The sequence below is a fragment of the Vespula vulgaris genome, chromosome 14 (assembly GCF_905475345.1).
Source record: "Vespula vulgaris chromosome 14, iyVesVulg1.1, whole genome shotgun sequence".
NCBI lineage: Eukaryota > Metazoa > Arthropoda > Insecta > Hymenoptera > Vespidae > Vespula > Vespula vulgaris.
This window is the reverse complement of record NC_066599.1, coordinates 3,711,786-3,724,144: the sequence shown is the minus strand read 5'-3', so window position 1 is coordinate 3,724,144 and position 12,359 is coordinate 3,711,786. Positions and strand designations below refer to the sequence as shown.

The following is a 12,359-nucleotide window of genomic DNA, read 5'->3' as shown; positions in this document are numbered from 1 at the left end:
TAGATATAGCAAGGTATCTATAAACTTTATACTGAAATAAAAATTTATTTACTGATTTATCATTTATTTGCTGATATTTTAGTTACATCATGAAAAATTTTTTCTTATAACCATCAAAAATATTTGTACAAAATACTTAATATAATTATATATCGTATATTATTATATATAATGATTATTATAATCATCAATATCTCACGTGCAACATGAACTTGTAATATAATATGGTTACGTTGTAACACGTACGAGTTTTTAACGTAACAGTAACAGAGTAACTTTGCAATAATGGTTCTGTATTATAATATATTTGTAATACATAACAATTATTTTTCTACACTGTCCAATATAAAAATCCACACGTAGCATATGTCTTTGTTCTTTGATTTAACAAGTATACATTCTACTTGTTTAGTCCAGAGAGCTATATACTTGCACAGTAATAGTTAATCGTTTAAAACGTTCGGTTTTTTATCTGTTTTTATTGTATTATTACCAGGACAGGTAGATTAAAATTTACAACATACCGATACTTATTTCGATATTCAACGCACGCGTAAATGGACTTTTACAGTATGTTTATTTATCTTTTCTCTTTGCTTATTCCTATTATATGCATAATATATATATGTGTTTATATATATATATATATATATATATATATATATATATATATATATATATATATCTTACGCATAGATCGAATTTGGCCCGCTGAAGAAGAAAGTTATGCGATAGAGTACGCCTATAGCTTGAGTACTTATGGAAGTAAAATAAAATAAAATAAAATTATACTGCGTTCTCATGGAAGAATTTGTTCCATGTTAATCTACGGTTTACATATGTCTGGTGTTTCCAAAATTAATGCCACTTTGATTGGCACCCTTATTGCTACCATATTGTAGACTTATAACACCTTGACCAGCTCTAAGTTGTTCCTCGGTGAAATTACGGACATTTTTATCCGCTTCTTTTGGTCCGATACTTGGCTTGCCATAGTTACCCGCCTAAGAGATAAGAAATTATTAATGAAGGATAAAAATAAAAATAAAAAAAAATAAAAAAACGAAATGAAAGAAAAAGAAAATACAATATACCTTTCTTCCAAGTGATTGTAAGCAAATGACAACAGAGTTCAAATTTTGTCGTTCCCAAAGATCAACAGTTTGAAAGGTTTCCTGAGGTGGGACACCTAATGCTCGTGCAGCTTCAAGAAACGCATTTATATTTTCCATACACTTGAAAGCCAAAGTCGTTTTATTGATCTTCTTTACGGATCCTTCCTTGATATCATTTACCAACCTGGAAACATATGGAAAGATGAAATGGATATTGCAATGTTAGAAAACACGAGTAACGTTTCATTTGATAAATATATCGTAGATTGAAACAAACCTGCAGAGAAGTACACCATCTTTCAGAACCTCATAGAAACTATCCATATCGCCATTGATATTTATGTCCTCACCAGTGATCGTTTTAATCCACTCCAAACATTCTTGAGCTAGTTCTTCACTATATTTACTATTGATCTGTAAAATAAAAAAAGAAAGAAATTTTCAAGATTGTCCTCTTTTATTTTTTAGCGTAAGATGAATATTATTCTTTTTCTTCTTTTTTTTTTTTTCTTTTCTTTTCATTAAATCAAGCAACGACTTCTTTATCTATTCCTATCAAGTTATTAATTATACGAGGTTCCACTGTTCTAAGTAACGCATCCTGTAGGGTTCTGCGACACGAGCGTTACTGCTGGAGTCACTGACCTAACTCGTTTGAACACCAGTTCGTTGTTCCTCCGCTGGTACGTATGGATCATCTCCATAAGTATATGCAACGCGTAGCGTTCGAAGAGAAGATTTATTCGAGTCAATTCACGTCCGGAGGATCTCATTACGTTTTTAACGATACAACGTATGTATCTAAGTACCTAAACGTTTGTCCTCTCTTAAACAACGTACATATATATGTAAAAAGAAGTATAATAAAAATCACTAACTTGATACGTTCATGAATGAAAAGATTTAGAAAGATCTTAAAACCGATACAATGCGTATATCTCATGTGTATCTAAAGATTCTTAAAGAATACAGATATAAACGAGAATAAAAATGAACTTCATACGTACGTTTAACACGAATTATAAATTTTCAAGAGAAAAGAAAAGAAAAGAAAAGAAAAGTATCTGAAAATTTTTTGAACGGGTTCGAGATTGATGAAATCATCCATTCTTTATATGTTTATCAAGGTGGTGAAAAAAAGTAATAGACAGATCTTTAAATTCTTAGAATGGACATGGTGCAACAAAAAAGGAAAGAATCGATGTGTGACGATTGAAACGATTGAACTTCATCGTTTACCCAAAAAGGAATGGCATCCGAAGTTGGACCGACGCCCCGCATTCATCTCTCCACGATGTATGCATATATTCCGTTAGACATACGGTCTCTTTCTCCTCTCTCTCTCTCTCTTTCTCTTTCTCTTTCTATCCGTATGCAATTTATGCATCCCGATGCACTTCACGCGTCTCAAACTAGTCGCGAATCCCGATCGCGACTCGAACGTTAGAACAACATACCATCATTCCATTTACCCATCTGCTCCTGCCTCCTCCTGTAAAAATGTTTTCGCATTTGGCCTACTCTAACCAACGATGGAAATTTTCTGCATCTAACGAACGAACCTCGTAAAACGTGCTTTTGCGCTTTTACTTTATCGCTCTAAGAACCTTGACTTCATTACCCTGGAAAGAAAGAGAGAGAGAGAGAGAAATCGTCTTGCAAAGTAAACATGACGACTTGACCTTCCTTTTGTAATTGATCATTTCTTTTATTATTATTCTTCTTCTTTTTTTTTTTACCCGTAAGTAAGAAGATATAAGACGATTCATTGTCATATTTTCTGTAGTACGATATGTATACAGAGTACTATAGAGTACTATAGAATATATGTGTGTATACATACTCGTTGTAATATATATTCGATGTAAAAAGTTTATTTTCTAATCTTCTTAAATCTATATGTTATATAAAAGAAAAGGATGTTTCACGAATATAAATAGTTACCAGTGTGTCCAAGTTTCATGTGAATTTTAAGTCGATTATAATTGAATTAATAATTGATAGTTATATGAATAATTATATATGTATGAAAATGAAGATTTATAAGATATATGTTTATATCATTGTTCTTCAGAACGAACGTAACAAAAGTTCTTACGCACGAACGTATCATATGCCTTATATTAATATAAATATATATACATATAAGTAATCGAAGAAATGTAAACAGAAGATGACGAGAATTTATACGTTACGTTACTGTATTATTTAGGGTCACATTATCAGAGGAAAAGAGAGGGAGAGAAGGAGAGAAGGAGGGGAGAGAGGGAAGGATCTGGTTTAAGGACAACAATCTTTTTCGTTTAGTTGATCTTGGTACTCGAGGAAGGAGCAATGGCAGAACATAAATCTTATACGAAGCATTCTCATTCTCCGCTTTATTCACTCTTACCTGAGACGTCGTTCAGAACTCAGAAGAAGAAGAAGAAGAAGAAAAAGAAATAGACAAGAAAAAGGATAAGATAAAAATCGTCCTTTTATGTTCGAACAAGCTTCTTCGTAGAAGGAAAATTATTAGTCATAAGCGTCCGACCAAACGATTTATTCTCAGGAAGATAATAAGTATACCTAAGTCTAGAGAGTGGTTCTTTTTCTATTTAAAAAATTCATCGAAAAGAAAACGTTAAATCGACTCTCCATAATTCGTCGCTAAAATTTAACTCACGTTAAACGTATAAACATTTTTTTATTGTTAGGTATACATAACGAAACATAAATTTATGTAGTTCATAACTAAACAATCCATTGACTCATTCCTCGTTTTTCTCCCTTTTTCGAGCATGCTATCGTAGCGATACTACAGCAGTTGTCATAGTGTAGGACACGATCATGTCTATATTTAGATATTAAGTAAGTCTACGATAATTTTATTAACACGGAAAAAGGAACGGCTTACTGGTAACGTATCAGTGACAAAATATGTATTATACTTCTCTTGGGAAATGATGAAAACAAATAATAGCGATAATTCTCGTGGTTTTAATCCGATTTAAAATTACTTTAACACGATCAAATCATTTTCTTTTCCTGCAATTTTTTCTCTTCGCCCTTATTTTTTCTTTAGAATATAAGCAATGATATTTTTAAAGAATTGCGACGATAAGAGTTTTGACGTGTGTCCCCGTTTATACGCATGATGTCATTGGATAAAGGTTTATCTAATCGATAGATTTGCACGCTTGTATCGTGAGTACGGAATAGGAACAACTACTGTAACCTTTCGTCAGAAACTCGCTGTAACCGTTATAACGTCGATATCGACGATGTTTCAGAAGAATGTTATGTTGCGTTGTACTTAATAAATCGATTAGAAACGAGACGATAAGAATTCAAATTTCCCGCTAAAAATTTTATCTTTTTTCCGGTACCTGATGCAGGTAGAAAAAGGTAGGCAGGTATACATTTCCGTTAGCTGAACTTTCTAAACATCACAGAGCGTTTGTGTGTATGTATATATATATGTGTGTGTGTATATATATATATGTAGGTAGATATGTATGCATTTTTATAGTGAAACCTTCCACGAAGGGAGATATAGGTACAGAAAAGGGGAAAAAGAAAAAAAAAGAAAATGAAAAGAATTTAGAGAAGAGAGAAGAAGAAAATTAATTTCGAGCGAAACTGAGAAGAAGATTCACAATTTTCTTACTCGTAAATAAATTAACGATAAAATGACGAATTAATTTTTTTTCCACATATGTAACTTTTCTCTAACATAAAGATATTAACAGCCAGTTATTTTCTACCGGTAACCGCGAAACCGTTGAGCGATTTCTAGTATGGGACAGTCCGTTCTCATGCTGTGCTACGTCAGCGATAGCACCTCTATGTATTCAGCACGAAATTTTCAAGCGAACAAATTCCGCAATACTAGTAATAAAAATAATAATAATAATAATAATGGAATGATGATTAAGAAAGTGATAAGAAATGCCATTAAATGGTATAAGAATGTTTCTAAAAATGAACGTTCAATGTAAAAAATTTAATTTTATTCGTGTATTTCTATAAATAAAATCTATAGTAATAATAATAAGAATAATATAAGTAGTGTTAATAGTGACAAATGTTTTTAATAAATATAGATAAATGTTGGTAACGATATACGTTTTATATAGAAAATTCCATTCATCAAAGGCAATTCGTTGAAATGTAAAAAAAGATAAAAAAGAAAGAAAGAAAAAATGATAAATACAGTCTTTTATCTTGATAAAAATCCCGATCATCAAATCGTTCGTTTCGAGGAAGAAGAAAAATGTAAAAAGAAAAATCTTATCAAGGATCATAAATGAGCTTATTTAATATCATATTTTTTGTGAAAGTAAAAAGGAAACGGTCGTGTAATAAATGATTATTTCGATCGATTACTTCAAACATTATTTTATTGTTCCTAAGTATATCGATATCTCGACTTACAGTGGCGCAGTGTTAATGTACGTGTAAATGTGTGCTAAGAAATATTTTCATGATTCGCTAAGCCTTATCTATCTTATCACGAATATATCTCTGTCGTTATGCTTTATAATAACAATTTATCGAGACATTGCGATATTCTTCGATATATGATTAGATCGTTGTATGTATTACATATATTCAAAACGCGAAAAATAAGATTATCAAAATTATAATAATTTTAATTCAATCTATTCATAAAATTCATTAAGTTAAAAAAAAATTAAAGATAATATATATATATATAATTAAATTTCTTTAAAAAAAATTATCGAATTTTAACTAAATAGATAATATCAATTTGATTAACAAAACAAATAGATAATAATATTTGTAATAAATGAATGATTATTCAAAAGCAATGATAGAAAATTGACTAGTAGAAGACAAAAAAAAAAGAGAGAGAGAAAAAGAAAAAAGGAAAAAAAAGATCGAAAGTATATATTTGAATATGCTATTAGAACGCGCGTTTATAAATAAAACTTGAGAAAAGCAGAGATTGGTTCGTTTTACTAATATAAGAGCGAGAATGGAGTTGCATTCGCGTTAAAAGTGCACCCGAGGGCAAGTACTGATAATTAAAGGATTACCATGCGTGACTCCCCACGTGTGTCTCACGGTCACGGCACGATGACGATCGGCTTAATGACACGTTCGCACGTTCACGGCCATGAAAATCAGGTCAGAAAGAGAGAGAGAGAGAGAGAGAGAGAGAGAAAGAGGGAGAAAAGGCAACTTTATATGTCGACGATAAAGAGCGAGACGGATCGACCCTTACACGTTTCTTCCTTTACCCGACATCATTTTTGAGAAGAGAACAGTCGAAGGCTTCTCAGAAGATATCTCTCTGCCTTGATCAATTAATTTATCGACCATTTTGAACGAGAAAGAACCTCGACAACTTAGCGATAGCCTTATGATCTCTCTTTCTCTCTCTCTCTCTCTCTCTTACTTTTTCTTTCTCTGTCTTTATTTATATTCATTCATTATTATTATACGATTTACCGAACAAAGAAAAGATTCCAATGTTTAATTCCAACTTGACTCGACTCAGAATAATCATCTTTCATTGACGTATAGCATAGTATAGTATAGGATGGATCAAAAGTTTCTAGATGATTTGAAAAATCAGTTAGTTGCTTTTCAATAAGCTCCTTTTAAGTTTCTTTTTTTTTCTTCTTTTTTTTACTCTAGATCGTAAACTTGAGAAACTTTCTAAAAGCTGAAAAGGAAATTATTCTAAGAAGTCTCGGAAAAGATTAATCGATTTTTAAAATCATCTGAGAACTTTTATCCCATCCTGTAGATAGTATTTGATTACCATATTTTTTCTATATTTTTTTCTTTTGTTTATGTTTTATTTCCCTTTCTCTTTGTTAGTTTCAAAGACAAACAATGTAAATACGACCGATCAGTTTCCTTTTCGGTAGATCGTTCATCGAGGATGATATTCGATGATACCACGTAGTATGGATTTGCAGCTGTTAAAGGAATTTTCAAAGGCTCGTTTAACGATTCACCTTATAAGGGAGTACGGTTAAGGACGATCGAATTTATAGCGGATTCGAATCGATATTTATACGATCTCGAAAGAGACTAAATCGTTGACCCACTTTGTAAGGTCAACGATTGCATAATATCTACTTACTCGACTTATACGTACGACTTATACAGCATATGTGTATGTATATACACATACAAACACACATATATATCTATGTAAGTAAACGTGAAGGTTGTCCAGTTGTGTGATCTCCACCATATACGGTTAGTCTAAACGAGAGTGTCCTGTGTATACGATTTAAAGGAATTACGTCTCCTTACGCGTAATACTCGACATAGTTAGAATTTAAACGCGTGTTTGTCTTACTAAAAACGTCATAGTTCTCATTTCTGTCGTGATTTTTTCTTCTTTTTTTCTTTTAACCATTTAATCCTTTAATGCATGATTTATTTTTTGTAAAAATTATTTGCAAACATTATACTATTAAAAGTAAATGTTGTAATAATTTTTCGCAAGAAATTTTCAATGAAAAATTGCATTATTGGAATTGTAGAATGTTGCATTGGAAATGTAGAATGCAATTTCGACGAACGTTCCTTTGAAAATTTTATTTTGTTAGAAATAATTCTGATGTTGAATAGTTCGCAATTTTTTGTATATGTACATTCGATAATTGCGTTAGATTTGTATATGCATGAACGACGATTAGTTTTGATGATAATTTTAAATGATTATTGATGACAATATTGGTTTCTATACTTGGATAACTTTTGACTAATCCTGTAAACGAGTCCCGACTGTCTCGTTTTAATATTTCTCTCACGATTCTTCGAAGAACGTATTTCTATATACATACATACATACATACATACATACATACATAAGTAAGTAGATACATTGTTGCGTCGATTATGAGAGAAGAGGGAACATCGTGTTGATGTCATCCGAATAAAAAACCGTCCGAGATCTAGTCAGCCATTTTTAGATAGTAAATTCGATATACCTATCTCATGTTCGTCGTTAATTTAAAATATTAAAAATTTTTATGGATATAATTTATATTTTATAAAACTTGTTCTTATTAAAAAAAAAAAAAAAAAAGAGAGAGAAAATAAAACAAGAAAGGAAAAATATGAAAAATGAAAAGTTAGATCTCTTTCTCACTCGTCGTGGGAATTTAAAAAGAGTGATTTATAAGAATGCAAGGTCACAAGTAGGGTTGGTTCGTACAATGTAGAGGTCAAGAGTCAACCTTCTTCATCCTTCTTTTTTAATTCCAGTTTCCGATGTGAAAGGATCATCGTCGTTTCGCAGAGAATCAACTTGTATCAGAATAATTTTGAAAGGAACTAACGATATGTGTATACAAGGTATACATAAAGTTCCTAGATGATTTAAAAAATTTAAATACTCTTTTTCGAGACTTTTCACGGATTAATTCTCCTTTTTTTTTCGTTTGCTTAGATTGTAAAACTACAAACTAAATAAGAAATTTTGGTCCATATTCATCTAGAAAATGTAATTATTAAATATAAATGATATTCGACTAAACAATGTAATAATCAAAATCAAGAGACCTATCGACCGACATAATATTATGACATAAGGAAGAAGTTATGCTTGAATGAGTCACGACATGGAGAAAGTTTTCTCATAAGGTCAGCTCCATGTAGATTGCGTTTAGATTATTTCAAGGTATTCTTCACTTTTCTAAGTTTATTTTTAACAAAGAAGATCGAGGTCCTTCAACGAAGAATAAAAATTCCTAAGAGTCGATCAAACTTTATCAAAAGATATAAATTTTCGATTAATAATTGGAATTCGGATTAAAAATTATGAATGTCCTTGAAAGTTCTCGAGACCTGACAATTAAATAAATCACTCGAGAAAATCATAAGAAAGTAATTATTTAAAAGAATTCCAAGAATCGTAATTGTATACTTTTATTTGCTAAAGAATTAAGAGAAAATAGATTTAAAAAAGAAATTCTTTTTATATATACGATATAGTACATTCGTCATTTTAAGAGACATAGGTGTAACTCTTATGAATAATTCATCACGTTAATGAATTCTCGTTAAGATATATGGAATAAAATAAATATAACTTTCTAACGTAATTAATTATAGTAGATAGTTTTGTTCGTAAAGTAATCGATATATAATACACGTATATAGATATATGATAGAAAGGGAGAGAGATCTTTGAACTGGAAAATCAACGAGCAAGATAATAATTCGAGATAGTCATGCTTGACGACTCACTGCATATAAATGACGTTAATTATGGATTTAGAATCTGTTAACACCTGGATAAGAATACGTTAGATGATTGCTCAAGGAAAATGAGAAAAAAATGTTGATTCGAAATCTGATCGCATGTCATTGATCAAGAATAAATTCATGTATTCGATTAGGATTGAAGAAAAAAAATAAAGAATGATTTGGAGTTGTCAGAAATCATACGGTTATAATCTCGTCGTGTGCTAGTAGAAGCAAGAGCAAGCAAGATTCACGATCTCGTGATTCCAAAGTATAAAGAACGAGCCGGAGAACCACATTCCAAAGACGATAAGCTTGTATTCTCTTGTAATGAGCATACTCGTCTATAAGAATGATCGTTTCCTATGACATTCATATTGATCTAAATAAAATCGAGTTTAATTTTTATTTTCTGTTTATTCGTTTACTCCATTATTATTTTCTTTCTTATCTTTCTTTTAACTTTTTTCCATTTCCTTCAAAAGTATAACAAAAATAAAAATATTTTCTATTCACAAGTTTCATAATATTTTTCTTTATGCTTCTTATGGGTCAAAGACTCGTATATGTACGTACAATAGAACTATTTTCAATGTGTCAGAATGCTTATCTCACATAGGAATTTAGTTTGAGTCATTCCATTACTTTAGTCAGAAAGTTAATGTAATCGAAATGTCGCGATATGATGTAACTAGCTTTATATATTATAATAAAATAATTCGTTGCAAATCGTTAATCAATACAATAAAAAAAAATTATAGACGATATAATAAAAAAGTTTTCTTCGAAAACTTGATCTTTCTTTGGATTTGATTAAATTTAATTTGATTTAAAAATAATAATAGAATAAAATCTACATTCTTTCTCAACATCCTTTTCATTCGGAAGTTGCAGAGATTTGTGGTTTTAGTTAGTAACACGGTACTTAAACGTAAAACGATAAAACGTGAGTCATCGTTGCTTTGAGAGATAGTATTAGAGACGACGTATTCCCATATTCGGTGCTAGCCGAGCTGTGATTATTAAATAGCAGCGGCAGCGGCAGCGGCAACAGCAGCAGCAGCAGCAGCAACAGCAACAGCTTCTCTCAGCGAGAGAAGAAAGGCAAAAGCTTTCGTGTGTGCCGGCAGTACCGTTCTTTCTTTCTACTCCCAAGCCGCAGGAATGTTCAACGATCGGGATTTAAAGCGAGAGGAACGAGTACGCAGAAGAAATTCCTTCCTTTGCCATTTTAAAATCAACGACAAAGAAACGAGAGAGAAAGAAAAATCGATTATAAGATCTAAATAAGATTTTAGATTAACTCGTTGAAAAGATTCACTTCTTTTTCCTTTTTTCTCTTTTTCTTTCTTTCTTTCTTTTTTTTTTTTTTTGAACAGAAACAGAATCAGCCTTCGTATTCATGAACGAAAGAGATATCCAGAAAAATAAGCTTCCATTTTTGGACTTCCGGAGCCTGTTCTGAGACAACCCACGACACTTGCGTGATTCGATAAACAGACACGGCACGAACGCTCTGTTGCGTATAAATATCTAAACGACTTTTAGACTTTTATAAGTGCTTGATAATCATTTTTATTCTAAGCTTTATTCCAAGTTATAGCAGATTTCGAAGAAAAAATTCAATGGCTATAAATCATAAAAAGTGTGTTTGAAAAACATTGTATTAACGCGAGAAGAGACGTCTCGATAAATTTCAATTCATTTCTTTATTCGTTCATATCTCTGTGCTATATATTCATATATTTATATACGGTAATGTAATAGCAAGGACAAAAGGAAGAAGAAAGATAGAATCTTTAATATCGTTGATCGTAGGAAAGAAGAGTTCGTAAGGCTCACCGAATGAAAATAAGGAGGTGTAACCATGGCCGGCAAGTTTTGCGAGGGACGCTCCCTTCTTCGGCAACTAGGTCTCATTTTAATTCCCCTTCGAAAGAGACGATCGGCAAGCAGCTGTCGCCGTTTGTGTGGTACGTATACCATATTCTAACATATCTACTAATACCAATACTAATCTTACAGAGTCAACGAAGACGACTCAGATTCTTTCGATAACTTTCCCTGTATTGGAAAATGCCTCGTGAACTTTCAAATTTACCGCTTCTTCGTTCAACAAGTGTTGAATATACTGATTTTAACGCGTGATATCTCTAATATTATCCGTTGGAAACAGAAAGACGATTGAGAGAAGATTTATTAGTCTGTTTGTATGAACGTTCGAAAAAGTTCTCGTTTTAAAAGATTATTCGAACTAACGAATAACAACGTATCGAAACAAAGGACCCTGAAAAACGAAATTTAAGATAAGACAACACGATCCATAAAATAGCTGGAGATAACGTCGTTGACATGAATTTAATGCAAAGGTGTGCGAGAGCCGCGCCCGCACGAGTATTCGGTGAGTAGGTCACGAATCGACATCTTGCTGGGATGATAGAGGGTGGTTGTGTGATATAGGTTGACTGTGTCAGGGGTGAAAATCGGTGTGTCTAGCAAAGAGGAGATTGTAGAAATGGTCGAGAGGTAGTTGTGGGTGGATCAGGCGTTACCTTTCTCTGCGCTTCCGCTGCAAAACCGGATTTGGTAGCCCTGTGACTGGCCATGATCCTTCGAGTCGAGGTCGTTCACCGACGAGGAGGACCAACAAGAACGAGAGACGTTGCAAAGATTTTTCTTTCTTGTTTTAGTTTTTATTTCTCTTTCGGTTCTTCTTTTTCTTTTGCTTTTTGCTACGAATCGAAATCGATTCCCGTAAAAGAAGATGAAGAGATCGATTATCTTTTTCTATCTATCTATCTTTCTTTCTTTCTTTCTTTCTTTCTTTCTTTCTTTCTCACTCTTTCTCTTCGAAGACACGAGGAAGAATAAGCGAGCGTAAAAAACGAGGTTCACGATTCGACGGTCGCGGCACGACTGAAGCGACGCTGCCGAACCGAGACGGGTGCAGGATTCGTGCTTCTTCTCCGGCGCCGATTGGTCGCGACGCGCGCGAGTATTGAGTTTTCGAGCGACACGTGATCTCCG

The 12,359-nt window shown here is 32.4% G+C and overlaps 1 protein-coding gene across 1 annotated transcript; it reads right to left on the bottom strand.

Annotated features, from left to right (window-relative positions):
- Window positions 1-43: 43 nt before the first annotated feature.
- Window positions 44-12,258, bottom strand: LOC127069209 (myophilin). Its single transcript, XM_051005989.1, has 4 exons — window positions 11,885-12,258; window positions 1,393-1,529; window positions 1,095-1,299; window positions 44-1,004 (listed from the first exon to the last, which is right to left on the bottom strand). Exons 1-4 carry the CDS (start codon window positions 11,936-11,938, stop codon window positions 834-836), a joined length of 567 nt encoding a protein of 188 aa, XP_050861946.1. The 5' UTR covers window positions 11,939-12,258; the 3' UTR covers window positions 44-833.
- Window positions 12,259-12,359: the final 101 nt, after the last annotated feature.

Excerpts from the sequence above, each read along its gene's own strand:
- LOC127069209 (XM_051005989.1), bottom strand. The coding sequence starts at position 11,938 with ATGGCCAGTCACAGGGCTACCAAATCCGGTTTTGCAGCGGAAGCGCAG. Across the intron at positions 1,530-11,884 it reads CAGCGGAAGCGCAGAGAAAG|ATCAATAGTAAATATAGTGA; the intron begins GTAACGCCTGAT and ends TTTATTTTACAG. Across the intron at positions 1,005-1,094 it reads TACAATCACTTGGAAGAAAG|GCGGGTAACTATGGCAAGCC; the intron begins GTATATTGTATT and ends CTTATCTCTTAG.